The following is a 27,310-nucleotide window of genomic DNA, read 5'->3' as shown; positions in this document are numbered from 1 at the left end:
TTTTAAAGGAAAGTACTTTCTATAGTAGCTTATTTTCATCTCATTTTATTACATGTTAACGTATATGATATATTGATTTTTTTTTTCCAGCTTCCTTGGAAATCGTTGACTAGCATCATTGAATATTATTACATGTGGAAAACTACTGACAGATATGTGCAACAGGTAATTTTTTTCCTATTGCTACCAATATGGTTGCATAAAAATTAACTTTGTTTATATTTTAATATTTTTTAGCAATGTACTAATTTTAAATTTGTTTACCTTACTTTTTCCAGACTAAACTCTACGATTTCATATCTTTAGGATATTATTTAAGATTTTAATCTTAATATTTCCTTGATTTCAGCATGAATTAAGATAAATATTTTGGAGAGATACCACTAGAGAGGCATTATTTTCCTTGCATTTGACTGGTACCTCATCTCTTTGTAGTTCATGGCACTGATCAAAGATGTGATGCTAACACAAACCTCTTGAACAAGTTATTTTTATGAAGAATTGAGAATTTAGACCAATGTCATCAGCCGTATAATTTGATATATTTTTAAAGATCCTCTGAAACCTCTTTACATGACATTTGTGTGGCTATACTCCCAAAATCCTTGACCATAACTGTAGTAGTCTTACTAGTATGGTGATTTGGTGCTGTACATAAGCTTTTTCTTAAATTTAATTTTTGAGTCCTTCTCAAATATCCTAAATTCAGGTAACTCTCAATTACTTATTTTTTAAATAATACTACCTCTGAGGAATGGTACATTTTCCCGAAGTGACATCAGCCAATACTTGTGTTATATTTGTATAGGCACATATTAGAACATAAAGAAGCAAATATATTTAACACAGACATTATTTTTCCTATATATGTAGGTTATACAGTGGCAAGTATTAGATGCTCTAAAAAAACCTTTATGAATCACTTTTAAAATATCATAGTGAGCTGGGTGTGGTGGCGTGCACCTATATTCCCAGCATTTTGGGAGACCAAGACAGGAGGATTGCTCAGCCCAGGAGTTCATGTCCAGCTTGGGCAACATAACAAGACCCCATCTCTAAAAATAAGTAAAAAATTGAAAACAAAAAGTACCATGGTGAATTGTTGAGGTCACGAATAGTGAATAGATACCCAAGGCTTGTTGAAAAATTTCCAGTGTCGATATTAATATAATTCAGAAAGTGCTTATTATGAACAGCTTAGGTATAGATCAAGACCATGTAGTCTGGAAACCTGTGTTATTAAATTTAAAAAGAGTCTCTAAAGATGGAGATGATGGTATCAAGGATGGTTGAAAAGTAGATAATATTCTTTTTTTTTTTTTTTTGAGACGGAGTCTCACTCTGTTGCCCAGGCTGGAGTGCAGTGGCCGGATCTCAGCTCACTGCAAGCTCCGCCTCCCGGGTTCATGCCATTCTCCTGCCTCAGCCTCCTGAGTAGCTGGGACTACAGGCGCCCGCCACCTCGCCCGGCTAATTTTTTTGTATTTTTTAGTAGAGACGGGGTTTCACCGTGTTAGCCAGGGTGGTCTCGATCTCCTGACCTCGTGATCCGCCTGTCTCGGCCTCCCAAAGTGCTGGGATTACAGGCTTGAGCCACCGCACCCGGCCTCGATAATATTATTTCCAAAAATTTCAACCCTGTTCTAAAAGTTTCAAGTTGTCCCCCTAAGTATTTCTGTTTTCTCCTCATTGGGAAAATAGAAGATAGCCTTTTATTCTGGTTTGTCTTATTTTTGGACATCAACCGTATGTTATTTTGCTTCTCTATTTGCCTACACTATCATGTTGGTCAGTGTCTGGATTTGATTATATAATCTCCTTCCCATTCCTTTCCCTACATATGGCTCCTAATTGGTTCCAGTAAAATAAGTTCAGCTGAGGTTTAAAGTTTAATGCATATCTCCCAACATTTGAGAATAAATGCTTATTTAGTTCTACTTAGAATAGCCACAGTTACTCGTAACTCTTGCCTGGATTTTGAAAACAAATAATCTCTGAATATTTTTCTAAAAGCAGAGAGAGAGAGTATGTGTGTGTGTGTGTGTGTGTGTTTTCTTCTAGAAAGGCAAATAAGTAATAAAGTAGAAACTAAATTTGAAAAGTAAAATGGTTACTTTTAAAGTTCCTGTTTATTCACTCATAGAGGAATGGAAAATGGAGTTGCTCATTGCTTTATTTTTTTAAATCTATGCCTAAAATGGTATTGTACCACAGAACCTAGTGACTTTTCTTAGACATTATTGCAGTTTAAGAATATGCATATGAAAGAAAAGATTATCTTAAAATTGTAATTTTTGAATTACACTTTAATACATATTTTCTTGTGAATTTTTAAGACAATGAACAGTAGTAATAATTAGGCATTGCATGTAAAATGTTTTATTCATCTTTTGAATTAGAAACGTCTAAAAGCAGCAGAAGCTGAAAGTAAACTGAAACAAGTATATATCCCAACTTAGTAAGTAATTGAAATCTTTTAAAATATTTGTTATGGTCTTAATTTTGTCGTTGTAGAATATGTCATTTTGTTCAATTTCAGCAAAATTTGAACTTTTGTGTATCTTTCTTCTTCTACAAAGCATGAGACTATTATACCCCTACAATAAAAAGGAGCCAGTGAGAGAAACCTGAAATAGTCTAACCTAAAGAATAGAGGAAGAAATGTACTATATACTATACTTTTATCAAATCAAAGCTGCAGGGAAAGTGTCAGAAAACCTATGAAACGCTGTATTATTTGAAGCAAATGTGTTTCAGAAAGCTAGCAGCTTTTCAAACTATAGATTTTGTTTGGGTAATACATACTGCTCTTTGGAGGTTTGTTGTTTATTTGAGGATTTTTACCTTGTTTTCTTGGTTCTAATGGCAGTTAGAACCATACTTGGTAAATGTGTGATAAATAATGGAGAGGTTTTGATTTTTTTGTGTGTTTAGTGTTCTATCATTATTATACTTTGAATTCAGAAATCATCGTCATCTCAAAATGAATGCCATTTTTTTTTTCCATTTGCTTTGTTTTAAATGAGGATGGGCATGGTAGCTCAGGCCTATAATCCCAGCACTTTGGGGGACCTCGTTTCTGCAAAAAATTTAAAAGAAATATAACTTGCTGTATCCTTCTGTTGAGATTTTCAGAGTTTGCTTATTCATTTGTTTAGGAAGAATTGGTTTATGAAGCACCACGTGTATATTGTTCTATCCTAGATTCTTTTAGGATTAAAATGAAATTTATTGCACAATTCTACATGCTGCTCCAAGCCTTTTCTCCCTCTTCAACCTATTTACAGTTGCTTAATAACTAGCCTTTTGTTTCCGGAATTTTGATATTCTGTATAATACATGTTTTTATATACATGTAGGAGGCCTCATAGACAATGAGTGGTGATCTTTCATATTGATCTTTTACCTCAAGGCAGATAACTCTGGTTTGATTTTAAGAACATGTACTTTTTAAGAGTCTGTAATTTTTATTAAGAATTATATAGCCCATCTGCAGGGTGGTTTTCTTATTCCTTCTAAATCATATGTTTTATATGTTGAATTTATAAAAGAGCCACTCCTCAAATAAAATACTGTTGCAACTCATGTGTCTTAGATTTTCAAAAGCAAGCGTACCAGCTTTCTTATACTTCAAAGTGCTGCCACCATGAAATAATACATTTAACTAGTTTTGACCAAGTAACCCAGATAATTGTTTCCATTTGGCTTTACTGTGACTTTGGAGTCAATGTAATCTAAGTCAGGGATCAGCAAACTATAGTCTCAAGCCAAATCTGACCTACTGCTTGTTTTTGTGAATAAAATTTTGCTTTATTTTTGTTTTGTTTTGTGAGATGGGGTCGTCTTGCTCTGTCACCTTGGTTTAAGTGCAATGGTGCAATCATGGCTCACAGCAGCATCAACCTCCCGGGCTCAAGTGATCCTCCCACCTCAGCCCCCCAAGTAGCTGGGACTACAGGCATGCACTACCACACCCAACTAATTTATTTTTTGTAGAGACAGTGTCTCCCTGTGTTACCTGGGAGTTCTCATGAACAGTGGAAATTGATTTTAAACAATGAAGAGTCATGGTCAGGTTAGCACTTTAAGATCACCTGCTATATGTTGGGAAATGGTTTGAGGAAGAGGACTAAGAGTAGATGCGGGGGGACCAGTTATGAAGTTCTTGGAGAGGAAAGATAACACTAGCTTGACCTAGAGTAGTAGCTCTGGAAATGGTGTGATATTTGGAGGTGACTGACTTTTATGGCAGGCAGGGGGTGTCTAGTGTGAATCCTAGGTTTCTGGCACGGTAAAGTGGATTATCATGCTATTTGTTAAGCTCAGACACTGGCAGAGAATCAGGTTAGGTCATTCTGAGTTTATCAGAAAAGAGTTGTTCAATATGCTGTCACCAAATACTGGATGTATTGGTCTTAAACTCAGTGTGGAAAAGTCTGGACTAGAGATACATATTTGAGCTTCATCAGCATACAATAATTATATTTGAAACCATAGATAAGATTTCTGAGGGAGAGCAATAAGAAAAGGGCCTTGACTTAGCCTTGAATAAATCCAGTATTTATAGATCAGATAGAATATGGTAAGCTAAACAAGGATAGCTAGGTGAGTATGGTATCACAGAAGCTAAGAGAGGAGTATGTTTCAAGGAGGGGGAAAGAGATTTGACAGCGTTGGATGCTGGTGGGAAATAGCCAAGGAATTTAATAACGTGGAGATCATTGGTGATCTTATTGGCATGGTGAGCACTGCTGCATATGAGCCAAGGAGGTACAAGCAGATGAGAGAGGGAGTGTACAGTGTTCTCTGTGGGGCAGGAGGGCTGGAATCTGGAGCACAGATGAGGGGAGTGAGGGGAGATTTGAGCATTAGATAAAAGAAAGGGCAATTTCATATAATGTGTCTTTTAAAACGTTAAAAATGTTTGCTTACAGTCACAGATTGTCACAATGACATCAATCATTTGTCCCCTGGCAATTAATCTGTAGGTACCTGGTTTTGCAGAACATATTTTATGTGATTCACATGTCTATATGCAGTCTTGGCACACTTGTTTTCCTTTTGTGATTATTATCATTAAGACAAGTGATGTATTCAGTCAAATAACGCTCTGGATTCAGTTGAGCAATGAACTTTGCTCTCATTCTTGAAGGCAGCTCAACTGTACATTTGTATTAGCTCTTTTTCAACACGCATATTTAGCCCTGGGTTAAATATCAGAAATTTTCGTATTTCTGGAAAACCTCTGGCCAGTCATTTGACCCCAAGGGGAAATCAGTTCTATCTATATATAGTAGATTTTTTAAAAAAAAGGAATATTGTATATTACTGAAAATGCTAGTCATTCTAAATCGCCACTTTTCACTTAGTGTAGTTTCACCTGAAAACTGTAAGAAGAGAAACACCTTCTATCTGATTTTAAATATGTTAATATGTTTTAGGGCCAGGTACAGTGGCTCATGCCTGTAATCCCAACAGATTGGGAGGCTGAGGCAGGAAGATCGCTTGAGGCCACGAGTTTGAGCTCAGTCTGTACAAAGTAGTGAGACCTCATCTCTACAAAAAAATTTTTAAATTACCCAGACATGGAGGCAAATGCCTGTAGGCCCAGTTACTTGGAAGGCTGAGGTGTGGGGATTGCTTGAGCCCAGGGGTTTGATGCTGCAGTGAGTTGTGATCATGCCACTGTAGTCTGGGCAACAGAGTGAGATCCTGTCTCTAAAAAAAGTAAGTAGATAGACAGATAATAAATAATACATTTTTAAAAATGTATTTTATAACCAGGCATGGTGGTGTGTGACAGTAGTCCCAGCTACTTGGGAGGCTGAGGTGTGAGGATCACCTGAGCCTGAGAGGTTGAGGCTGCAGTGAGCCATGGTAATGCCACTGCACTCCAGCCTGGGTGATCCTGCCTCAAAAAAAAAAATAATAAATAAATTAAAGGTCAGGCATGACCTTTAATTTAAAAAAATTAAAGGCTCACACCTGTTGAGGTGGGGTGATCCCTTGAACCCAGAAATTCAAGACCAGCCTGAGCAACATAGAGTCCCTGTATCTACCAAAAAAAAAAAAGAAAGAAAGAAAAGAGCCAGGCATGGTGGCACACACCTGCAGTCCCAGCTACTTGGGAGGGTGAGGTGGGAGTATCACCTGAGCCCAGCAGGTCAACACTGCAGTGATTGGTGATCACACCACTACATACCAGCCTGGGTGACAAAGTGAGACCCTGCCTCAAAAAAGAAAATGTCTTTTAAAACCAATTTTTTGGCTGGGCACAGTGACTCAAGCCTGTAATCCCAGCACTTTGAGAGACCGAGGTGGGTGGATCACCTGAGGTGAGGAGTTCGAGACCAGCCTGGCCAACAAGGTGAAACCCCGTCTCTACTAAAAATACAAAAATTAGCTGAGCATGGTGGCGGGAGCCTGTAATCCCAACTACTTGGGAGGCTGAGGCAGGAGAATCGCTTGAACCTGTGGGGGGCGGAGGTTGCAGTGAGCCGAGATCACGCCACTTCACTCTAGCCTGGGTGAAAGAGTAAAACACCATCTCAAAAAAATAAATAGGCCAGGCATAGTTGCTCATACCTGTAATCCCAGCACTTTGGGAGGCTGAGGCGGGCAGATCACCTGAGGCCAGGAGTTTGAGACCAGCCTGGCCAACATGGTGAAACCCCGCCTCTACTAAAATATAAAAATTAGTCGGGATTGGTGGCAGGCGCCTGTAATCCCAGCTACTCAGGAGGCTGAGGCAGTTCAAATCGCTTGAACCTGGGGGTGGAGGCTGCAGTGAGCCAGGATCACACCATTGCACTCCAGTCTGGGTGACAAGAGCGAGACTTCATCTAAAACAAACAAACAAACAAACCAATTTGTCTTTAACATACATTGCTGACACAGGTTAGAAGTGTAAATAATAGTCCTATTTTATAGAATAGAGACCTCAGTGCACACAGTGGTTAAATGATTTCTTCTGGTAGCAGTGGTGGGAGTGTCACCTGATAGTTGTAATAACAATACCAAAAGGAAATCTTAGGGTCTTTGCTGTCAGGCCAGACCAACTTTACAAACCAGGCTTTAACAGGTGAATGGAATTGTGGAAAGTGGGAGACCTTGAGTCAACTCTGACTTCAGCTGTCTTGATAGTTGTGAGGTCTCATTGCGTCAGTAGATATGGGAAGACAGCATATAATCTGCATTTAGCCATTCAACATTCATTTTCGATAAATAATTTACTAATTTATTTTGCTTATTTTCTGTCTAGCAAATAAACACAAAAAGTCATCTAGAATGAAAGCTCCTTGAGGTCAGAGACTTTTATTTATTAGGCACTGAATAAATATACATTAAATGAATTATGAATTTATTGAGAACATGCTATGTATATCTGTGCAGTGTCCTTGGGCACAGCTTATAAGCAGTGGGGGAGTTAGCCTACCATACATGGGGAAAAGTTAGCCTTGTTTGCCTGGGAAATACCAAGATAATCTGGGCTACATGTTTCTAAGGAATTAATGGCTCTGTTGACTTGGTCTTTGTGAGATTTGCATATCGACTTATGGTAGATGTCTCTTCCTCTCCCTGCTCCCTAAAAGAAAGGGTCTTCCTCTGTTGCCCAGGCTGCAGTGGAGTACAGTGGCATGATCATGGCTCACTGTAGCTTCTAACTCCTGGGCTCAAGTGATTGATGCTCCCACCCCAGCCTTCTGAATAGCTGGGACTACAGGCACATGCCACTATGCCTGGGTAATTTTATTTTGTTTTGTAGAGACAGAGTCTCACTGTGTTGCCCAGGCTGGTCTCCGAACTCCTGGCTTCAAGTCATCCTTCCGCCTCTCTTTTCTCTTCTTAAAAAAATACTCTCTTAAAAAGGAAAACCTCCAAATACCTTTATTGGTTTTTAAAATTTCAAATGCTATGTAATATTCCTTATAAAATTTCAGATGTAATAAGAGTGGTCATCATGAGTGGCCAGAAGCTCCTGAAGTCCTAAGTAACCTGGAGATGGGCCCTGTTGACCCCACAGCATCTGCTAAGGGTGTGGCTTTTGTGCAGCTCCCTGGAGAGCTGGAGTGCAGTAGCCAGCAGCCCCCACACCAGCAGTAGGAACTGGACAGTGACAACAATCATGTTGCCTTTCAATTAATTTGTTTGATCCAAATAAATATTTTCTCGGGAGACTTTATAAGCGGTAACTTGTCTCTTTCAAAAGTGTCAGAGGATGTTTTAAGGAAGTTGTATTCTGATCAGAAAAGAGATGGGACAGTATTTACTTCATGAATGTCAGGCGTAAGCGATTCCTTTTTACATAGACTTGTTTTATAAAGATGAGTAGTGTGAGTTCATTTTAACACCTTGCTTTTACCAGTTTAATTCTTCTTCACCACACATTTAAAAATGTTTATGTTTATTAAATAGTGAAAGTAAATCAGTAATGATATAGAGCTTTTTGTCTTATTGTACAAATCATTTTATCACCTTATTTTAATTTCATTGAAAGCAGCAAACCAAATCCCAACCAAATATCCACTAGTAATGGGAAGCCTGGTGCTGTGAATGGAGCTGTGGGGACCACGTTCCAGCCTCAGAATCCTCTTTTAGGGAGAGCCTGTGAGAGCTGCTATGGTAAGTTTTCTCCAGCAGGTTAGTTAAGCATCAGGAACTGTTATGACTCATGGGGTGTGAGCGTCTGGGATTTGCCAGAGGTCAGTACAGTGCACCTTGGAAGGCAGAAGCGTGTCTCCTCCAAATGAGCAGATGCCCCTCCTTACCTTTGGCTTGGAACAGAGGGACTGTTTATTGAATCCTTATTACATACTACACACTCAAGTTAGGCATTGGAGTTCCTTTGATGTACTCTTGTGGTTCGTTGATTATTTCATAGCAGTGTTTGCTGAGTTGTGTTTAGAGTCGTATTATCTTTGCAGAAGCTGTGGTCCCACGATGCATATCAAATCCCCTTTCAGAGTTTCTCAGTATACTTTGACAAATTAAAGCTCCAAGTAATTCTGTAGGAAGGGCCTCTGTGTGGATAAGCTGCTGTTCCCTCAATGCAACAGTTTGGGAAATGCTATTCTATGATACTTGCTTTTGACCTCAGGATCCCACTATATTTATCTATGCTGGCAGTATTTTATTTGCCCATGGTGTTAAATGGGGTTGGTGAAGTGAACTGTTAGGTAGTTGATAGACTTTATGTGTTTCTTTTAAATCTCAAGCAAGGATACGATATCTTAATGGGGCATTGGTGATATTATCATCTGTTTCCTTCCAGTTAAGGTAGCTTGGGATGGGAGAGGGAAAGAAACTAATGTTTATTGAAAACCTACTTAGTGCCCCATTTTGGGTTCTTAGTAGCTCTTTGAGAGTACATGTAGCCTACTGTCTCCAGGAAGGACATAGAAATGAGGGACAGCTATGAGTACAGTTATGTCCACTGATCCCAAGGAAGGTGTGAACCAAGTTGCCGAATTCGTAGAAATGGTACATAGGGATGTGTTTAACAATTTTTTTGACCATGGGAGCACAAAGGGAAACAATTTGTGGAAAAAAATTCTTTAGTCAGGCTTTTACATGGATAGCATCATAAATACCTTGAATTGGGATTTCTTGGATTTCGAAGTTCATGTATATTTAAATGAAAATAAAAAGAATCCTACAGACAAATGGTAGTGGCTTAATTTTAACTTGCAGGCAGGACGCTGTGGCTCATACCTGTAATCCCAGCACTTTGGGAGGCCAAGGCAGATGATTCACCTGAGGTCAGGAGTTCGAGACCAGCCTGGCCAATATGGTGAAACCCCATCTCTACTAAAAATACAAAAAATTAGCCGGGCATGGTGGTGTGCACCTGTAATCCCAGCTACTCAGGAGGCTGAGACAGGAGAATAGCTTGAACCCGGGAGGCAGAGGTTGCAGTGAGCTGAGATTGCGCCATTGCACTCCAACCTGGGCAACAGAGCGAAACTTCGTCTCCAAAAAAAAAAAAAATAAATAGATAAATAACTTGCAAACCCCTTTCACACTCACGTATATCCCCTTAAATGATTATTCTGTTATTTTTATGTGTGCATGATGAATAAGCTATTTTTATTTTATAATACTTACTTTAGACTCATGTATTACTAATCTCCATGATAAAATGTATCTTAATATAAGATTTATCCTTATAGAGAGGTAGAACTTGATGTTTTCTATTTATTAAATGATACCTACTTTCCAATTGAATTTGAGTTATTTAAGGAGAAAGGCATTTATTGACAGTTATTAAAATAATGTGCATGATTTGATTGGTTTACGTAAAACATGTTTTCAGTGAAATTTTATATTTAGAATTCAAAATAGATTTGTAGCTTAATGTTTTAAGATTTTTAAAATTTGTGTCTCAATGATTTATTAGTTCTAAATTATAGGAGGAAAGGCTTTTAGGCTTTCATTTGTATAAAATATTTATTTGTATAAATAAAAGCCTAAAACAGGCCTAAAATATTTACACAAATAAAAGCCTAAAATAATAATCCTCCAAAAATAAAACATGATGGGTGTACAGTGTTATTCCCAATAAACATGAATATAATGGTCTCTGTATTTTCTCTTTTTCATATTGGTTTGTGAAGTGTTAGTTGATATCTTGATGTGCTGTTTGAACATTTGAACAGTCTGATAAAGGTAACTTACAGGTCAGAGAAATAATATTTTAAGGCAGACTTACAGAATTGCAATTTTTTATGCACCCAATTAACTTAATATCTCAACCTCAATGTTTTCTCTTAAACTTCAGATCTATCATGCGTATATTTTAAATGTCACATGTCAGTAATTTAAACTACAAAACAAAAACTAACACAAGCTTGCAGTGTTCAGCTAGCTGTTAAATCATCTGAGTTTTAGGCCTCAAGCATGCTGTGATGTCAGCTGCCCATGCTCGCTAAATATGGATTTAGAGTCTTGAAAGGGATTCTGTCTATAAATGGAAATTTTAAAATAAGGATTTTGCCTATTGATTAAAATAAAGGAGTGTGAAACAGATACCTGTTTCTTTCTTCTCTCCTCCCCTTCTCCCTCCCTCTCCCCTCCCTCCCCCTCCCCAAACCCCTCCTCCTCTCCACTTCCCTCTGTCACCCAGGCTGGAATGCAGTGGTGGAATCACAGTGGCCTCAACCTCCCAGGCTCAAGCAATTCTGCTGCCTCAGCCTCTGTAGTGGCTGGGACTACAGGAGTTTACCACCACACCTGGCTGACAGATACCTGTTTTTATTAGATTCCTGACTTTATCAATGGGACCTCCCTGAGTACCTTAAATAATCCCTGGAGTGGTGTCTGCACCGTGGGTTTGGAAACCTGGATTGATATATATATACATATATATATTTTTTTCTTCTTCTTCTTCTTTTCTTTTTTTTCTTTTGAGATGGCGCCTCACTGTGTCACCCAGGCTGGAGTGCAGTGGCATGATCTTAGCTCACTGCAACCTCTGCCTCCCAGGTTCAGGCAGTTCTCCTGCCTCAGCCTCCTGAGTAACTGGGACTACAGGTGCGTGCCACCAGGCCCGGCTAATTATTTTTGGATTTTCAGTAGAGACGGGGTTTCACCATGTTAGCCAGCATGGTCTTGATCTCCTGACCTCGTGGTCCACCTGCCTCAGCCTCCCAAATGCTGGGATTACAGGCGTAAGCCACCACGCCCGGCCCCAGATTTTTTAAATACTACTACTAATATATTTTTGAGAACCTATTTCCAGAAACATATACAATAGAGTATTTTTAATCAATAAAACAAAACTCCCTTGGCAGCAAAATGCGTAATACAGGATACTTCACTTAATAGCTTTGACAGGGCCACAAGCACTTTATATAATGATAGAAATAAGTTGGTTTAATGAGTTCTGAGTATTAAAAAAACACAAATATACTATTATGTTTGACTTGTAAGCTGGGAACAATAACATTGTAAACTAAGCATGACAAGTATTTTTAAAATATTTGATTATTTTGTGTTGATGTTACAAATTAAATAGCATTTTTCTTATTTTTCTTGTTTTTCTTGTGCTTTAGCTACACAGTCTCACCAGTGGTATTCCTGGGGCCCACCTAATATGCAGTGTAGATTATGTGCAATTTGTTGGCTTTATTGGAAAAAATATGGAGGCTTAAAAATGCCCACCCAGTCAGAAGAAGAGAAGTTATCTCCTAGCCCAACTACAGAGGTACAGTAGTCTTTTAGTGTTGAAAATGTCATGTTTTTAAATGGCTTGATTATTCCTTGGAAACAGAAGTACAGTATAGGATAATTAAAAAATGAAGAAAGCTACCTTTATAGGTAAACATAGCACTACAATATTCAGGGTAGGTGTGGAGAGAAGCAAGGAGAAATTAAATTTTATCAGGTATTAAGAATAATGGTCTCGCCGGGCGCGGTGGCTCAAGCCTGTAATCCCAGCACTTTGGGAGGCCGAGGCGGGCGGATCACGAGGTCAGGAGATCCAGACCATCCTGGATAACACGGTGAAACCCCGTGTCTACTAAAAAAATGCAAAAAATTAGCCGGGCGAGGTGGCGGGCGCCTGTAGTCCCGCTACTCGGGAGGCTGAGGCAGAAGAATGGCGTAAACCCGGGAGGCGGAGCTTGCGGTGAGCTGAGATCCGGCCACTGCACTCCAGCCTGGAGGACAGAGCGAGACTCCGTCTCAAAAACAAACAAAAAAAGAATAATGGTCTCAGACAAAAAAAGAACAATGAGTGTGGGAGATGTTAGCATAAGTAGAGAGCTTACAAATTAAATGTTTAATTGCTTTTGAAAACAGTTTCTGTAACCTTTACATTCTGTTGAAGGCGTGTCTTACTACATAAAGTCATAAATGCAAATTGAGCATTTTTTCCTCCCTGTGGCTATTTTGGGGGGATAAGAAGTACGGACTTAATCTTGAGGTGAACAACAGTTTAAATGTGATTTTGGTAAAATCCTGATAGATTGAAGATGCCAACCATCTGTGTTTACCAGTGGGCGACTACTCTTTTTCAGTGCTGACGGGCTTTCAGGACTCCTTAATTTAAAAAAAAAAAAAAAAAAAGTGTAGTTGACCCCCTTGGCAGTTTCTTACTACCTATTGTTAACGTTATTATGGATTCCTATACAACAGTACAGTATTCTCCGCAGTTCCCTTCTCTACTCCCCACCTCTTTCCCAAAGGTGCACACTTTAATTCTTTTAGAGGTGGTGCACCAAGTGACGTTATAGATGCTTCATGAAAGATTTAAAAGGTGCGCTTTTCTTTTGAGCATGATGCAAACAGTAATGCGTTTGGGCAAGTTCATTTCTTTCAGTGTTTGTTGTTTTCTGATTTTGCAGGACCCTCGTGTTAGAAGTCACGTATCCCGCCAGGCCATGCAGGGAATGCCAGTTAGAAATACTGGGAGTCCAAAGTCTGCAGTGAAGACCCGCCAAGCTTTCTTCCTTCATACTACATATTTCACAAAATTTGCTCGCCAGGTCTGCAAAAATACCCTCCGGCTACGGCAGGCAGCAAGACGGCCGTTTGTTGCTATTAATTATGCTGCCATTAGGGCAGAATGTAAGATGCTTTTAAATTCTTAACCTTATATGTTGTGCTTCTGACCATTTTCTCTTTTCTTCTCTTTCCTTTTTTTTTTTGTTTGTTTGTTTGCAATAAACATAAGTTCTTGTGTACAGCCTTTTATTTGGTTTATTTTTTTAACATTGTTTTTGTGTGCTGCCATTTGTATCATGCCAACCTGAAAAAAAAAATCGAAACATTGAAACTTCTGTACTCTTTACCAGAGAGTAGTGCTTAGCAAAAGATTGGTGGGAGGTGATCCTATTCTGTGGGGTTTTGTGATGGAGTTGCCTACAGAGCCCTATTGAAGCACTTTTACCTCTTAGGTAGTGCCACAATGTAACCCCTAAGGATGCTGCTGTTATAATGAGACTCCATAATTGAGACAGTACAGTCCAGTCTTATGGATTCATTAGGTTTAAATAAAATTTGCCAATTTACACTAGAGACCGTATGTCTTTGTAAATCTTGTTTTTCTCATGAACCTTTTACAATTGTCATACAACATTATGGAAATTCACCAGTGCTTCATAACAAATACTATATTTATTAGAAGGTCTAGCAAATTATCAGTAAACTTTAAACTGATTTTTGCGTGAATTTTCTGAAAGTACACATTTCGTTTTCTTAAGCTAGCATCTAAACATATGGTTGAGCAGGCTGTTTGTCCAGTTTGGTTTCCATTTCATGATCGTGTGTCATATATATCACCACATAACATTTACATAACTTTTATTTTCAACACATTTGGTCTTGCTTATCTTTTTTATTTTTATTTTTGTTAGCACAGAGATCCTATGTATCCATGAATTGTGGATTGTTCTGTCATTACCATGTTTCTGACAGTATGTGTATAATTAATATGTTCGTTCTGGAGTCACATTCCAGGCTAGCATGTTAGAGCTGTGTAGCTTTTGTTCCTTAAGAGATAAGAAAACTTGCTATTTGGCTTAACAGATAGGAAATCTTAAAGCTATTCTAAGAAAGCTCTTATTATGAAATGCTCCCCTTTGATTTAAAGAGGATATTAATAAAAGGAATGATGACTAAAAAAATCATTTTTTGTTCCTAAAGAAAATTTTTAGCAGAATAGTTGAAAGGCTTTAAAACTTAAGTAATAGCTCTATAAGAAGAAAAATGCTTTGTAAAGGGAATTGAGGGCTGGGCACGGTGGCTCATGCTTGTAATCCCAGTACTTTGGGAGGCCAAGGCGGGTGGATCACCTGAGGTCAGGAGTTCAAGACCAGCCTGGTCAACATGGTGAAACTCTGTCTCTACTAAATATACAAAAATTAGCTGGGCGTGGTGGCGGGCGCCTGTAATCCCAGCTACTTGGGAGGCTGAGGCAGGAGAATTGCTTGAAAACAGGAGGTAGAGGTTGCAGTGAGCTGATATAGCACTATTGCACTCCATCCTGGGCAACAAGAGCGAAACTTCGTCTCAAAAAAAAAAAAAAAAAGAAAGAAAAAAGACAAAATGGTAACAATGTCAGAGTCCCATGGAGGGGAAATTACTATATTAGATTCATATATATTTGAGAGTTTAGGCTTATATTTAGGTTTTGTACTAACATTTGAGACCTCATGGACTTACGTTAACACTTTCCCATTTTGGGAATTGGAAATATTTATATTCTAAATTGTTCAGCTCATTTAAAACACATTTTATATAATTTTTTAAATAAAAGAATGGTGAAGGCCAGGCACGGTGGCTCGTGCCTGTAATCCCAGCACTTTGGGAGGCCTAAGTGGGCAGATCACCTGAGGTCAGGAGTTCGAGACCAGCCTGGACAACATGGTGAAACTCCATCTCTACTAAAAATTCAAAAATTAGCCAGGCGTGGTGGCACATGCCTGTAATCCCAGCTGCTTGGACGGCTGAGGCAAGAGAATCACTTGAATCTGGGAGGCAGAGGTTGCAGTGAGCCGAGATCACGCCACTGCACTTCAGCCTGGGAGACACAGTGAGACTCTGCATGAAAAAATAAATTAATTAAAAAGTGAAACATTTAAGAATGAAAATGAATGAGACTTTTCCATTAAGATTGGTGGGGATCCAGTATCATCTTTGTCCTAGGAGTGGAAGAGAAACCATCACCAACTCAGTTGGCTGCTGAGGAAACTCTGTTTCCCCAGGGCTCGTGTGTTAATTTTCAGTTAATTTGCACATTATCTTTGTTTTGATTATTCTTCAATGAAGTATATTTTCTTTTATTTCATTCTAATTTTTTTCTCAACTGATGGGCCATGCGCTAAAAGGGCATCATAAGAAGTTATCGTGGTTTATTGTATTCTCTATAAGCATATAGAGTTATAGCTTTTCATTATTAGTATATTTTATTATATAATAATTATATTCTATTATATTAATAATAAAAGAGAGCAGTCATTTATCTGGATGAAATTCAGAGAGCATATGTTATTTTGTTTTGTATTTAGCTTCACCAGTCATTGAGTTTTACATAATCAGATTCTCAAATAATTTTACCTTAAGATTTAAAATGACAGTGTTTCAGCAGCCATCTACTCATTTTTTTTTTTTCAAACAAGCAATTAATGAACTTTTCCTAACATCTAATTGATTATGCTATCATCTCTTCTGTTCTTGTACTTACCTTGTTACAACCTCTTCAGCAGATGTCTTGATCTTGGCTTGTTAGGGAGATTAGGTATTAATAACCTGATGTCCATAGGCGACCATGTCTGTGGTCTACTGAGAGTGTATAGGAGTGTGTGTGTGTGTGTGTGTGTGTATGTGTGTGTGTGTGTTTTCCAGTAAGTTTTCCTTAGTTTCTCAAAGGCAGTGTTAGGCCCTCCTCCACCCTGCAGAAAGTTAAGAATCACTGTGATGCAGTGTGAATGTACTTTCAGATAAAGCAGAAGATTGTTATTCTCAAAATATTGATGGATCTAGAGTTCTCATTAATGCATTTTAGAATAATTTATTATTTTGGGAAAGTAATTCTTCCCTGTGAGCTTGAGACTCTTCCAAGCACTGTAGATGTTGAGCTCTTCGATTGCCTCTGGCCATGGCAGCACCATCACAGCCAGTGTCATAGTCAGTTTATGGGATGACACTGCATAAAAGTGAAGAAATGGGAGCTTTTTAAACCTGGATTAAAGCATACAGTAAAAACAGAAAAGGTCTTTGCCGATTCATAAAATATCTCAAAGAATATGTAAATAGTAATCTGAGGGAAGGGAAACTGGGAGGCTGAGGGAAAGGGGTGGGAAGATTTACCACTCTTCATCCATACATAGGATTTTTTTTTTTTTTAAGAGATAGGGTCTTGCTCTGTTGCCCAAGCTCTGGAGTGCAGTGGCACCATCATAGCTCAGTGCAGCCTTGAACTCTGGGGCCCAAGTGATCCTCTTGCCTTCTGAGTAGGTGGGACTAGTGTGGCCCACCATACCTAGTTAAGTTTTTTTTTTTTTTTTTTAGAGATGGGGCCTCACTATGAAAAATGTATTTTTTAAACCAATTTCCCCAAATACCTAAATATTATTTTAATAATAGAACTTTATATGTGAATATATAAATCCATGCCAAAAGTTACTAACGTTAGTAAAATGCTTGAGCCAGTTCTACCATGTAGATAGTGCTTATTAAAAATGGATTGGTAGACCAAAATCCTTCATTGCATAAAGAAACCTACTGTGTTCTTAAGATTTGTGGCCCAACAGCAAGGTTATAAAATACCAAGTTTGGACATCGTGCTCACTTCAGCAGCACATATACTAAAAATTGGAATGATACAGAGAAGATTATCATGGCCCTGAGCATGGATGACCACACAAATTAGTGAAGTGTTCCATATTTTATTTAAAAAAAAAAAAAAAAAGTCATCTTTTATTTTTTCCCCCTTGAGATCCGTCCCGCTAGTAAAAAAGCTATGTATGGGAGAATGACGTTCCTCTGTTACTGCCATCAGACATTATTTCAGAGACTTCACCAAAGATCTACAGAATTATCCAAACACCTGATACGCATAGGATTATTGCCACTTGAGACTCAGGATCCTCACAAACTAAGGTTAAATAGAAGTAGGTTAACTAGCAACATTCCAAAGATGAAACTAAAGTGCCTGGAAAAGTAAATCTGGATGATTTGTCTGGTACCTTGGTGGCTTGCAGAGAGAGTGAAGTGGTTTGGGCTGATAACACACCAGACTTGAATGGGCCATAGTATTCCCCCGTATGAGGTTATTTGGGAGGAGCCGGAAGCTATTTTTCTGTTTGAAGATGCTAATTCGACTTTGGAGGTATCTCAAGACCCCATTTCCTGAAAAATTTGTTTTATGAGATTTTTCTAGAGATTTCTCAGCTAAAGTTAATGATTGTATAAGCTTTCCTGAAATTTTAAGCTTGAAACATGAGAGAATAGTTGGTTTGCTTCTTTTGGTATTTTTGGTAGAGAGTTTAAAATTTTTTTTAGTCTGTGCCTTGTGGTATAAGCCGAGGAGTTTATTTTTAATAAAATTTGGTTTTGAGTGGATACTGAACATTTTTTTGAAAGGTACAAAAGCGGTTACAAATCTCATCACGTTTCTCATTCCTAATTTACCCCATTCAGTGATAACCATTATCATTGTTGCCTTAAGTATCCAGAAGTATTCTGTGCATCTATAAGAATCTAAGTAGGTTTATTCTTTGTTTCTGTATGATGTTAACATACTGTCTATATTGCTCTGTCCCTTGTTTTTTTACTTAACATACCATGCCACTGCATTGAGAACTGCCTCCTTTTTGTGTCAGCTGCATAATCTATTTTGTTGTACTATAACTAGTTCCCTATTAAAAGCTTTTAAGTTATTTTCAGTCATTTTCTATCATAAATAACGTTGCAACAAATGTCCTTATGCAGATGTCATTTCATACTGATGGATAAAATGGGAATGTGCCTTACAAGATAGCTCCCTAAAAGTTAAAGTTGGGACCAAGGAGCATACATTTTGAATTTTGGTGTAGTTTTATTGCCGTTAGAAAAACTGCAATTCACAGTCCCACTCACAACGTCTAGACAATTCCTATTTCTCTAGAACTTTGCTGGCAGTGTTACCCATCTTTGAAACCCGTGACTAGTTGACAGATGACATGTTATATTAGCTTGCATTTCTCGTTTTGGATGAGATAGAAATCTTTGCTTGTATTTGAAAACCATTTATCTCCTTTTCTGTCAACTGTTTTTCCCCTGGCCAGTTTTCTATTGGCAGTTTTACTGACTTGTGGGAACTTTTTATATTTTAACAAAGTTAGTTCTTAATCTGTGATATGTGATACAAATAGTTCCCCTGTTTTCTCTTTGACTTTGTATTTGCCAAGGAGATTTTTTTTTAAAAAAGACATATTAATACTTGAATTTATAAAAAAAAAATTAATGGGTTTTGTGGCTTCTTTAAAAATACCTTTCCAGTTCTAGAAGCAAACTCTACTGATAGTTTTATCTTGACAGGGGTCTTGAATGCACATGTGGGATATTTTTGTGAATTCTGTGTGTATATTGCAGGGTTTCTGTCTCACTGCCCCAGTATTTCCAAAACATTGCAGAAAAATAAGCATGATTTTCAACAAAAGTAATAGTGTATTTTTCTTTTCTTTTCTTTTTTTGAGACGGAGTTTTGCTCTTGTGGCCCAGGCTGGAGTGCAATGGCAAGATCTCCGCTCCCCTCAGACTCCTGCTCCCAGGTTCAAGCCATTCTCCTGCCTCAGCCTCCCAAGTAGCTGGGATTACAGGCATGCCATGCGCCACCATGGCCAGCTGCTTTTGTATTTTTAGTAGAAACAAGGTTTCTCTATGTTGGTCAGGCTGGTCTCGAACTCCCAACCTCAGGTGATCCACCCAACTTAGCCTCCCAAACTGCTGGGATTACAGGCATGAGCCACCGCACCCAGCATAATAGTGTATTTCTAGGTTAACCCCAAAGAAATACAGATCATCCTCTAGGACAGTGGTCCCCAACCTTTTTGGCACCAGGGACTGGTTTCATGGAAGACAATTTTTTCATGAACTGGGTGGTGGGGGCGGGGATAGTTTTGGGATGAAACTGTTCCAACTTCCATCATCAGGCATTAGTAAGAATCTCATAAGGAGAAGGCAGCCTAGATCCCTCTAGTGTCGGTTCACAATAGGGTTTGCGCTCCTGTGAGAATCTAATGCTGCTAACCTGACAGGAGGCGGAGCTCAGGCAGTATTGTTCACCTGCTGTCCCGCCCGGTTCCTGACTTGCTACCACTAGTACTGGTCTGGGGCCTGGGGCTTGGGGACCCCTGCTCTAGGAAACTAAAGACATATTCCTTGTGACCAGTCAAGTGACTTGAGTGAGATACAGATGTTCTCTCTGGACAGGTTTTGATTCCTTCTGGGTTCTTTGGACATTTCTCAGATTGCTTTCATTATCTGTGCAGTTCAAATGTGCATCTCTATGTTGAAGTGGAGTTAGGTGAGTAGTTTGGGAGCAAGGACTGGCTGACAAGTGGCACTACTGTTGGCCTGGCATTGAGTGCAGCCCAGCATTCCTTCTAACCAACTCAAGTGTGGGCCAGACAATCCTGCTTTTGGCTATTTCCTCAGGGCCAACTGTATTTTTCCTACTGAATGGCTACAACTTTTCTTATTTTGAAGAGTGACTAAGGCAGTCCTAGAATCTTTTCACTGTAATTTTTTCACAGTTGAGACATAATTCTTGCCATCAACTACTTTTTTTTTTTTTTTTTTTTTTTTTTTTTTGAGACAGGGTCTTGTTCTGTCACCCAGCCTGGAGTGCAGTGGTGTGATCATGGCTCACTGTAGCCTCTAACTCAAGGAAGGGATCCTTCCTGCTCCTCCTCCTGAGTAGCTGGAACTTTCTATAAAATATAATGAGGATTAGTGAAATATGCATCTTTCTAAAAAGCTTTGATCTCCCACTCAAGAGATACCCTGTAATGCAAATTGTCACTTGGAACATCACATAATTAATCCTACTATTTTTAATGAGACATTAGAAGCAAATATAGTTTAAAATGAAACATCTTTGGGAATTGTGTTGATGACCTCTCTGATGGATTTGTTGATAAGAGCCATCAATGTCTATCAATTGCTGCCATATTGGCAGTTTTCCTTTGGGCCATATAGACTGGAATAAAAAGCAAATCTTATTACTAGTAGTACGGTGATTGCCTTTGTCAAGACATTGAGGAAATAACCAAGATGACTCATTCCAGCTTTATTTTATTAATAGAGAAGAAAGAAAAATTTGTCTTGTCCTCATCCCAAATATAGCTTGAATTTCAGGTGAATCAGGAGTATTAGCAAGAAATTATGTAGTGTTAACTCAGTGGTTTGGCAGGCGTTTGATCCTTACAGGGTTTGGGTTGCTTTCTATTGTTTATTTAGATTACTCTTCCACAATATGTTCATTATATTTCCGCCTGTATCTTCACTATTCTACATTAGGTGAAAAGCTTCATAGCTTAGTAATTTATTTTTTCTCATGGGAATCAACTGAATAGGAAGAAAAGAAATTGGATCATTTATACTTGTCAGTGGTTGCATAATAGCCGATATCTGGGGGCTAGATATTCAGATTCCTGATTGTTTTAGGCTCTCTGCAGTATGTGCTTTGTCTATTTTAATGTTTTTAAACTTATTTTTTAACGTTTAAGTTCAGGGGTACATGTGCAGGTTTGTTATATAGGTAAACTTGTGTCAAGGGGGTTTGTTGTACAGATTATTTCATCATCCAATTATTAAGCCTAGTACCCATTAGTTATTCTTCCTGATCCTCTTCCTCCTCTCACCCTCCACCCTCCAATAGGCCCCAGTGTCTGTTGCTCCCCTCTGTGCGTCCATGAGTTCTCATCATTTAGTTCCGACTTATAAGTGCGAACATGCAGTATTTGGTTTTCTGTTACTGTATTAGTTTGCTAAGGATAGTGACCTCCAGCTCCATCCATGTTCCTGCAAAGGACATGATATCATTCTTTTTTTCTGGCTGCATAGTGTTCCATGGTGTACATGTACCACATTTTCTTTATTCAGTCTATCATTGATGGATATTTAGGTTGATTCCATGTCTTCACTATTGTGAGTAGTGTTGCAATGAAAATATACATGCATGTGTCTTTATGATAGAATGATTCATATTCCTTTGGGTTGGGTGATAGTTCTGTTTCCAGCTCTTTGAGGAATCACCACACTGTTTTCCACATGGTTGAACTAATTTACACTCCCATCAACCGTGTATAGCATTTCTTTTTCTCCGCAACCTCTGTTTTCTCTGCCATCGTCTGTTATTTTTTGACTTTTTAATGATAGCCATTCTCACTAGTGTGAGATGGTATCTCATTGTGTTTTTTTTTTAACCACAACGGGAATTTTTAAAAAATGCTCTTTTGCCATCTTCTGTTTAATAATTTCCAAACAGTTTGTTTTGTGAAAGGGCTCATAAAAACTTAATTTTTATTTAAAATTATTTGAAGTTCCAGACTTGCATATTTTAACTCTAGTAGAGCAAATAATTCCTATGGATATCAAAGGAAATTTCCTATGTGTATGCCCAGAAATGTCTCCGTTTACAAAAGGAAAAATTCTTCAGTAAATCAGAAAACCTGTAGGACATTTTTGTCAAATATTTGAAGGTGGGGAAAAGGCATAAACATAGTAGAATCAAACAAGTTAAAGTGATTCTGTTAATATTTATGATAATATTAAAGTATTTCAATACACATTTTGTCCCTTTGTCTTGCACATCTGCTCTTCCAAATGACAATTAATTAAAACACAGAATGGTTGTATTGTATGCTTTATTTTTCTTTGTCTGAAAATGTCTTACAATAAGGTATAACGAGCATCGTGAAAACTTTGATTAGCTAATACCCATCCTCACAGTTTCTTATTATTCTAACTGTTGGATGAAATACTCTGCACACAGGTAGCCTTTTAAATCTCAGCACCAATGACATAGCTTGATCGGGGTAGAAAACCAGTGATAAAACCAAATGGCCCATTATTACTCTTGCAAATCCCTAGTCTAACAATTGAGTTTTGCCAAGATGAGTTAAGCCTTCACGTGGGGATGGGATGGCCAAGTATGGCCCACCTAGGTCAGAGATGGCTAAGTTTGTTGCCTTTAGCAGCTGTCATTTATCTTCCATGTCAAATCAATCTTACATTAAGACTGATTCCACCTTGCACTTTACAGCCATTATTTCTGCTATAATACAGAAATGCCATGGCTAGAAATGAAGCATATTTCTGAGATGGGCACATGCAATGAAAAAGCATGAGTGTGTTGGATGTGCATTAGTTATACCCATGTGGGGCTTTAAAGTGCGTGTTTTCTATATTGCTCTGGTACCTTTTTTTCTTTTGCTTTATTTCTCAGGGGTTAATGAGTTGTTTTGGTAGCCCATGAAAACATCACATGGTTATTGTAGGCATGACCTAGATAATGGTGGTAATGTCGTTGAAGAGTGCTGTCTGTATCTCTTGCATGTAAATTGTTATTATTATTATTATTGAGATGGAGTTTCGCTCTTGTTGCCCAGGCTGGAGGCAGTGGCGCGATCTTGGCTCACCGCAACGTCCACCTCCTGGGTTCAAGCAATTCTTCTGCCTCAGCCTCCCAAGTAGCTGGGATTACAGGCATGTGCCACCATGCCCAGCTAATTTTGTGTTTTAGTAGCGATGGGGTTTCTCCATGTTGGTCAGGCTGATCTCGAACTCCCAACCTCAAGTGATCCACCCGCCTTGGCCTCCCGAGGTGCTGGGATTACAGGCGTGAGCAGGTGGGCAGATCACAAGGTTAGAAGTTCGAGACCAGCCTGACCAACATGGTGAAACCCTGTCTCTACTAAAAACACAAAAATTAGCCCCGCATGGTGGTGCTTACCTGTAATCCCAGCTACTCAAGAGGCTGAGGCAGGAGAATTGCTTGAACCTGGGAGGTGGAGGTTGCAGTAAGCTGAGACCACACTATTGCACTCCAGGCTGGGTGACAGAGCGAGACTCTGTCAAAATACTACTACTAAAAATTACATGTTATTTTATGTAAATCCCATTTAGAAATTGGGAACCAGAACTAGAAACCATTTTCTCAAGCCCAAAAGGAAATTATGTAGGAATCTGGTGGCTATTTTGTACTGTTTTCCACTTGTACCTTTATTTCTGTGGTGCGTGTAGTCTGGCTAGAGAAATCTGTTTCATTGGTTATCTCCATGTTTCTTTCTCTCCTCAGATGCAGACAGACATGCTGAACTATCCGGAAGTCCACTGAAAAGCAAAAGCACTAGGAAACCTTTGGCATGTATCATTGGGTATTTAGGTGGGTATTTTCTAATAGAGGAAAACCTCAAAGAGCAATTTCTGAATATTATAGGTATTTGGCCGTTCTAAATGGACATACCTAAACTAATTCAGGCCCTTTAAATAGCTGAAATTGGATACCTTTATCTATATAGTCAGTTTATTTTGTTTCAGAAACTTTTATTACCAACACACACAACACACACACACACACAGAGTTATGGTATACGTTTACTTTTTCCAAAAAGCCATCAAATAAAAATGTAATGTATATTCATTCATAAATACAGATTAAGTGAAAAAGAAAATAAAAAGCATTCAATTAGTACTTACGATGAATAGTCTTAATATTCTTCTTCAGATCCTTCCCCTGTTTCTAACTCACCTCACCTCTTTTTAAANTTTTTTTTTTAACCACAACGGGAATTTTTAAAAAATGCTCTTTTGCCATCTTCTGTTTAATAATTTTCCAAACAGTTTGTTTTGTGAAAGGGCTCATAAAAACTTAATTTTTATTTAAAATTATTTGAAGTTCCAGACTTGCATATTTTAACTCTAGTAGAGCAAATAATTCCTATGGATATCAAAGGAAATTTCCTATGTGTATGCCCAGAAATGTCTCCGTTTACAAAAGGAAAATTCTTCAGTAAATCAGAAAACCTGTAGGACATTTTGTCAAATATTTGAAGGTGGGGAAAAGGCATAAACATAGTAGAATCAAACAAGTTAAAGTGATTCTGTTAATATTTATGATAATATTAAAGTATTTCAATACACATTTTGTCCCTTTGTCTTGCACATCTGCTCTTCCAAATGACAATTAATTAAAACACAGAATGGTTGTATTGTATGCTTTATTTTCTTTGTCTGAAAATGTCTTACAATAAGGTATAACGAGCATCGTGAAAACTTTGATTAGCTAATACCCATCCTCACAGTTTCTTATTATTCTAACTGTTGGATGAAATACTCTGCACACAGGTAGCCTTTTAAATCTCAGCACCAATGACATAGCTTGATCGGGGTAGAAAACCAGTGATAAAACCAAATGGCCCATTATTACTCTTGCAAATCCCTAGTCTAACAATTGAGTTTTGCCAAGATGAGTTAAGCCTTCACGTGGGGATGGGATGGCCAAGTATGGCCCACCTAGGTCAGAGATGGCTAAGTTTGTTGCCTTTAGCAGCTGTCATTTATCTTCCATGTCAAATCAATCTTACATTAAGACTGATTCCACCTTGCACTTTACAGCCATTATTTCTGCTATAATACAGAAATGCCATGGCTAGAAATGAAGCATATTTCTGAGATGGGCACATGCAATGAAAAGCATGAGTGTGTTGGATGTGCATTAGTTATACCCATGTGGGGCTTTAAAGTGCGTGTTTTCTATATTGCTCTGGTACCTTTTTTTCTTTTGCTTTATTTCTCAGGGGTTAATGAGTTGTTTTGGTAGCCCATGAAAACATCACATGGTTATTGTAGGCATGACCTAGATAATGGTGGTAATGTCGTTGAAGAGTGCTGTCTGTATCTCTTGCATGTAAATTGTTATTATTATTATTATTGAGATGGAGTTTCGCTCTTGTTGCCCAGGCTGGAGGCAGTGGCGCGATCTTGGCTCACCGCAACGTCCACCTCCTGGGTTCAAGCAATTCTTCTGCCTCAGCCTCCCAAGTAGCTGGGATTACAGGCATGTGCCACCATGCCCAGCTAATTTTGTGTTTTAGTAGCGATGGGGTTTCTCCATGTTGGTCAGGCTGATCTCGAACTCCCAACCTCAAGTGATCCACCCGCCTTGGCCTCCCGAGGTGCTGGGATTACAGGCGTGAGCAGGTGGGCAGATCACAAGGTTAGAAGTTCGAGACCAGCCTGACCAACATGGTGAAACCCTGTCTCTACTAAAACACAAAATTAGCCCCGCATGGTGGTGCTTACCTGTAATCCCAGCTACTCAAGAGGCTGAGGCAGGAGAATTGCTTGAACCTGGGAGGTGGAGGTTGCAGTAAGCTGAGACCACACTATTGCACTCCAGGCTGGGTGACAGAGCGAGACTCTGTCAAAATACTACTACTAAAATTACATGTTATTTTATGTAAATCCCATTTAGAAATTGGGAACCAGAACTAGAAACCATTTTCTCAAGCCCAAAAGGAAATTATGTAGGAATCTGGTGGCTATTTTGTACTGTTTTCCACTTGTACCTTTATTTCTGTGGTGCGTGTAGTCTGGCTAGAGAAATCTGTTTCATTGGTTATCTCCATGTTTCTTTCTCTCCTCAGATGCAGACAGACATGCTGAACTATCCGGAAGTCCACTGAAAAGCAAAAGCACTAGGAAACCTTTGGCATGTATCATTGGGTATTTAGGTGGGTATTTTCTAATAGAGGAAAACCTCAAAGAGCAATTTCTGAATATTATAGGTATTTGGCCGTTCTAAATGGACATACCTAAACTAATTCAGGCCCTTTAAATAGCTGAAATTGGATACCTTTATCTATATAGTCAGTTTATTTTGTTTCAGAAACTTTTATTACCAACACACACAACACACACACACACACAGAGTTATGGTATACGTTTACTTTTCCAAAAGCCATCAAATAAAATGTAATGTATATTCATTCATAAATACAGATTAAGTGAAAAGAAAATAAAAGCATTCAATTAGTACTTACGATGAATAGTCTTAATATTCTTCTTCAGATCCTTCCCCTGTTTCTAACTCACCTCACCTCTTTTTAAATAATTTATTTACTTATTAAAATAAGATCAAACTGGTTTATAACTTAAACTAATTATAGGTTTTAATTTTTTGTTTTATTTGTTTTTTGTAGAGACAGGGTCTCGCTATGTTGCCCAGGCTAGTCTCAAACTCCTGGCCTCAAGCGATCTTCCTGCCTTGACTTCTCAAAGTGCTGGGATTACAGATGTGAGCCACTGCGCCAAGTCTAAAATATGTATAGTTTGGTGTGCTTTGAAGGGGAGGCATTTGTATTGCTTTCTGGTTTTTATCATGCCATCTGACTTGGCAACCTCCAAAGATGATGGCTCCATTTTTATGTTGAAATATCACAATTAAGAATAGTATAAAAAATTACTATGCAATAATCTCTTTGTTTAAACAAAGTTTTAAGAGAAATAACTTACAAAATAATGGTTTTCCACATACCTAGAAGCAAGAATGGCATGTTTTTGTGCTTCTCATAATTCTTTTTCAGTAAAGTGAAATATGTACTCAGAGTTGCTTTGACAGAAAGATTTATAATTATGAAATGTTCAGACTGCAGACATCAAGTCTTTTAAAAATTAATTGAATTTGGGGCCGGGCGTGGTGGCTCAAGCCTGTAATCCCAGCACTTTGGGAGGCCGAGACGGGTGGATCACGAGGTCAGGAGATCGAGACCATCCTGGCTAACACGGCGAAACCCCGTCTCTACTAAAAAATACAAAAAAC

The 27,310-nt window shown here is 38.4% G+C and overlaps 1 protein-coding gene across 15 annotated transcripts in view; it reads left to right on the top strand.

Moving 5' to 3' along the window:
- Nucleotides 1-27,310, top strand: part of MTA3 (metastasis associated 1 family member 3) — a 116,752-nt gene that overhangs the window by 53,893 nt on the left and 35,549 nt on the right. For 14 of the 15 annotated variants that reach the window (XR_001880818.1, XR_001880817.1, XR_001880816.1 and 11 more), the window contains exons 5-10: nt 91-165; nt 2,400-2,458; nt 8,498-8,622; nt 12,051-12,202; nt 13,344-13,566; nt 23,786-23,872. Coding sequence is in view for 11 of the 15 variants with exons in the window: in XM_017848917.1 (XP_017704406.1) it covers nt 91-165; nt 2,400-2,458; nt 8,498-8,622; nt 12,051-12,202; nt 13,344-13,566; nt 23,786-23,872 (721 nt within the window). In the remaining 4 variants the exon portion in view is untranslated. The remainder of the gene's footprint in view (nt 1-90; nt 166-2,399; nt 2,459-8,497; nt 8,623-12,050; nt 12,203-13,343; nt 13,567-23,785; nt 23,873-27,310) is intronic. The other variant, XM_017848907.1, reaches the window with a different exon arrangement.

Source organism: Rhinopithecus bieti, unplaced genomic scaffold, assembly GCF_001698545.2.
Source record: "Rhinopithecus bieti isolate Rb0 unplaced genomic scaffold, ASM169854v2 scaffold_28163, whole genome shotgun sequence".
In the NCBI taxonomy this organism is placed as follows: Eukaryota; Metazoa; Chordata; class Mammalia; order Primates; family Cercopithecidae; genus Rhinopithecus; species Rhinopithecus bieti.
This window is presented reverse-complemented; position numbering and strand designations above follow the sequence as displayed.